The following is a 3,092-nucleotide window of genomic DNA, read 5'->3' on the forward strand; positions in this document are numbered from 1 at the left end:
GTACGTTTGTTTATCGTGGATTTTCTCAAAATAGCACCGTGCGCAAAACGACTGGTTTAGCCTTGATGGGTAACATGTGGTGTGTGTGTGTACATCTACAAATCTGCATGTGTAGTCTGTGTGTACATCTGCAAATCTGCATGCGGTGTGTGTGCAACACTCCACCCCGAGAGTGAACTGTTCTGAACCCTCAACTGGCAGGTGCACTAGTCGGAGACGGGGAAGTCGGCCCCCACCGGCAGGTGTACTAGTCGGAGACGGGGAAGTCGGTCCGTCGGCAGGTGTACTAGTCGGAGACGGGGAAGTCGGTCCGTCGGCAGGTGTCCTAGTCGGAGACGGGGAAGTCGGTCCGTCGGCAGGTGTACTAGTCGGAGACGGGGAAGTCGGTCCGTCGGCAGGTGTACTAGTCGGAGACGGGGAAGTCGGTCCGTCGGCAGGTGTACTAGTCGGAGACGGGGAAGTCGGTCCGTCGGCAGGTGTACTAGTCGGAGACGGGGAAGTCGGCCCCCACCGGCAGGTGTACTAGTCGGAGACGGGGAAGTCGGTCCGTCGGCAGGTGTACTAGTCGGAGACGGGGAAGTCGGTCCGTCGGCAGGTGTCCTAGTCGGAGACGGGGAAGTCGGTCCGTCGGCAGGTGTACTAGTCGGAGACGGGGAAGTCGGTCCGTCGGCAGGTGTACTAGTCGGAGACGGGGAAGTCGGTCCGTCGGCAGGTGTACTAGTCGGAGACGGGGAAGTCGGTCCGTCGGCAGGTGTACTAGTCGGAGACGGGGAAGTCAGTCCGTCGGCAGGTGTCCTGAGTAGCTGCAGCAGGTGGGTGATGGGGCTGCTGGTGCAGCACTCACTCCACCACGGGGAGAAATGCTGTTCACTTTCCCTGACAACATCACAGTCCTAGTATTCTTGGGAAATAGCTATATGCGCAGTGAGTGTGTGTGTGTGTGTGTGTGGACGCATGCACGCATGTGTGGGTGTGTGTGTGTGTAGGCATGCACAGTATGAGAGTGTGTGTGTGTGGGAAATATGAGAGTGTGTGTGTGCGTGCGTGTGTGTGTGTGTGCGTGTGTGTGTGCGTGTGTGTGTGTGTCTGTGCGTGTGTGTGTGCGCGTGTGTCTAGCCAACCTTAAATCTGTCTGGGCAAACAATACTGTCTCTCTGCTTATAATCGACACAGACGGACACAGACGGACCCTGCCCGTCCAGCCAATCTGCTCTCCTGTAATTACTGCCGTCTGTGTGTGTGTGTGTGTGTGTGTGTGTGTCTCATCTCCACCTCAGATGAACTGGCGCCCATTCCCACTTGACGCCAAGAGAATCGAACTTGAGACTGCCAGAACGATGTTCAAATCAATCTCCCTCTCTTTCTCTCACTAACTAGCATGTGTCAGCCTGTTGGTCTGGTCTCACTCACACATGCATACATTTCATCCACCACACACACATACACGCACGCACGCGTGCACACACGCACACACACACACACACCTACACACACACACACACACCTACACACCTACACACACACAGACAGACACACACACGCACACAGACACAGGCTAATTCAGAGGCTCTCCCTATGTATGGCTGTGCCAGTCTCCCTCATCCAACATTCCGCTTGTTCTTCAACAGACACAACAGCTCTGAGGCAAATTAACATTTAAAGACTTCATTTCAAACTCCCCACCTTGCTGTCTGTCTGTTAAACACACTACACAACTAACTGCATGTTCCACACACACACACACACAATAAAGTTGAAACTCCGGGCAAAAGCTATTCAGAGTGGTAATTGTATTGATGGGGTGTGTGATGATGGGGAGACACACACTTATTACCCAACATCCTCTGCCAAAGCAGGAGCCGTCATCACGACTACAGCCAGCACACACACACACACACACCTCCATGGATAAACAGAGAAACCAAGAGAGAGAGAGAGAGAGAGAGAGAGAGAGAGAGAGAGAGAGAGAGAGAGAGAGAGAGAGAGAGAGAGAGAGAGAGAGAGAGAGAGGGAATGAGAGAGATGAAGGGAGGGAAAGAGAGGGTGAAAAGGTAACGAAAAAACTCTGTATTTTCAATGTCAATCAGTCCAAAAATGAAAATAATCCACGGCAATAATATGGCCATTTATGTGGCGGATGCTACAATAGGCAGGCACAGGGAAACCTGGCTGCCCAAAGAGGAAAGAATATGTGATCACCGCCAGACAGGGACGGTTGAGACAGAGGAGCACTTTCTTCTACTAAAGACATAAGAGATGTATCTTTCCCAGTTTTAAAACATATTACCCAAACTTTGAAACCATGGGCCCACATGAAGAACTGGCTATTCAGCTCTCTATAGCAGCAAGATACATTTCACACCGTCATAAGCTGAGAGACTCTAGCATTACTTAATTTTATTTTATTTATTTATATTCTTATTTCCATAGAGAATATACAGAAAATCAAAGATTTATTTGCCGATTAAAAAAATTAAAGCCGATTTATTTTACTAGCAACAGGGGGAAGTAAAAAAACGGTTCGGCCTTATGGCCTTCGTCAGCGCCGAAGGACACTCGATTGTGCCACCACTGTGACTTAAACACAGAAACAGAGATGCACTTCCTGACCCAGTGCACAAAATATGAAGACATTAGGAGAGACATTAGGAGAGCCTATTTTGAAAAGATGACAAATGCCTGAGTTCCTGCAAGCGAGCGATGAGGAGAGGCTTCCATTCCTCACTGGAGAGAAAGAGAAATGCCTCCTTGCCGCTCAATACGGATATTCCTGCCATAATGTAAGGACCTGCTGAGGTGAAACCCACATTACCTAAATAAGAACATACACTCATACATTCATACATACACACACACACACACACACACACTCTTCTCCATTGCCATAGCTCATAGTTTTATTTGTGTGTTTCCCCCTCCGTTTGATGTATTTGACCCAAATGCTTTGGCAATACTGTTATGGTCATGCTAATAAAGCTCCTTTCGAATTTGAATTTAAGAGAGAGAGGGAGAGAGAGAGCTATCTCCATGATCATCTCCATCTCCCTCTCTTGTGGTGTGTTTCTGTGTGTGTGTGTGTGTGTGTGTGCGCG

At 49.6% G+C, this 3,092-nt stretch overlaps 1 protein-coding gene across 1 annotated transcript in view; it reads right to left on the reverse strand.

Annotated features, from left to right (window-relative positions):
* Positions 1-206: 206 nt before the first annotated feature.
* The window catches only part of LOC121708990 (pyruvate carboxylase, mitochondrial-like), a 61,750-nt gene continuing 58,864 nt past the window's right edge, over positions 207-3,092 (reverse strand). The window contains exon 9 of the mRNA XM_042091989.1: positions 207-825. Within this exon, the coding sequence (XP_041947923.1) occupies positions 207-825 (619 nt within the window). The remainder of the gene's footprint in view (positions 826-3,092) is intronic.

This window comes from Alosa sapidissima, chromosome 5 (genome assembly GCF_018492685.1).
Source record: "Alosa sapidissima isolate fAloSap1 chromosome 5, fAloSap1.pri, whole genome shotgun sequence".
NCBI lineage: Eukaryota > Metazoa > Chordata > Actinopteri > Clupeiformes > Clupeidae > Alosa > Alosa sapidissima.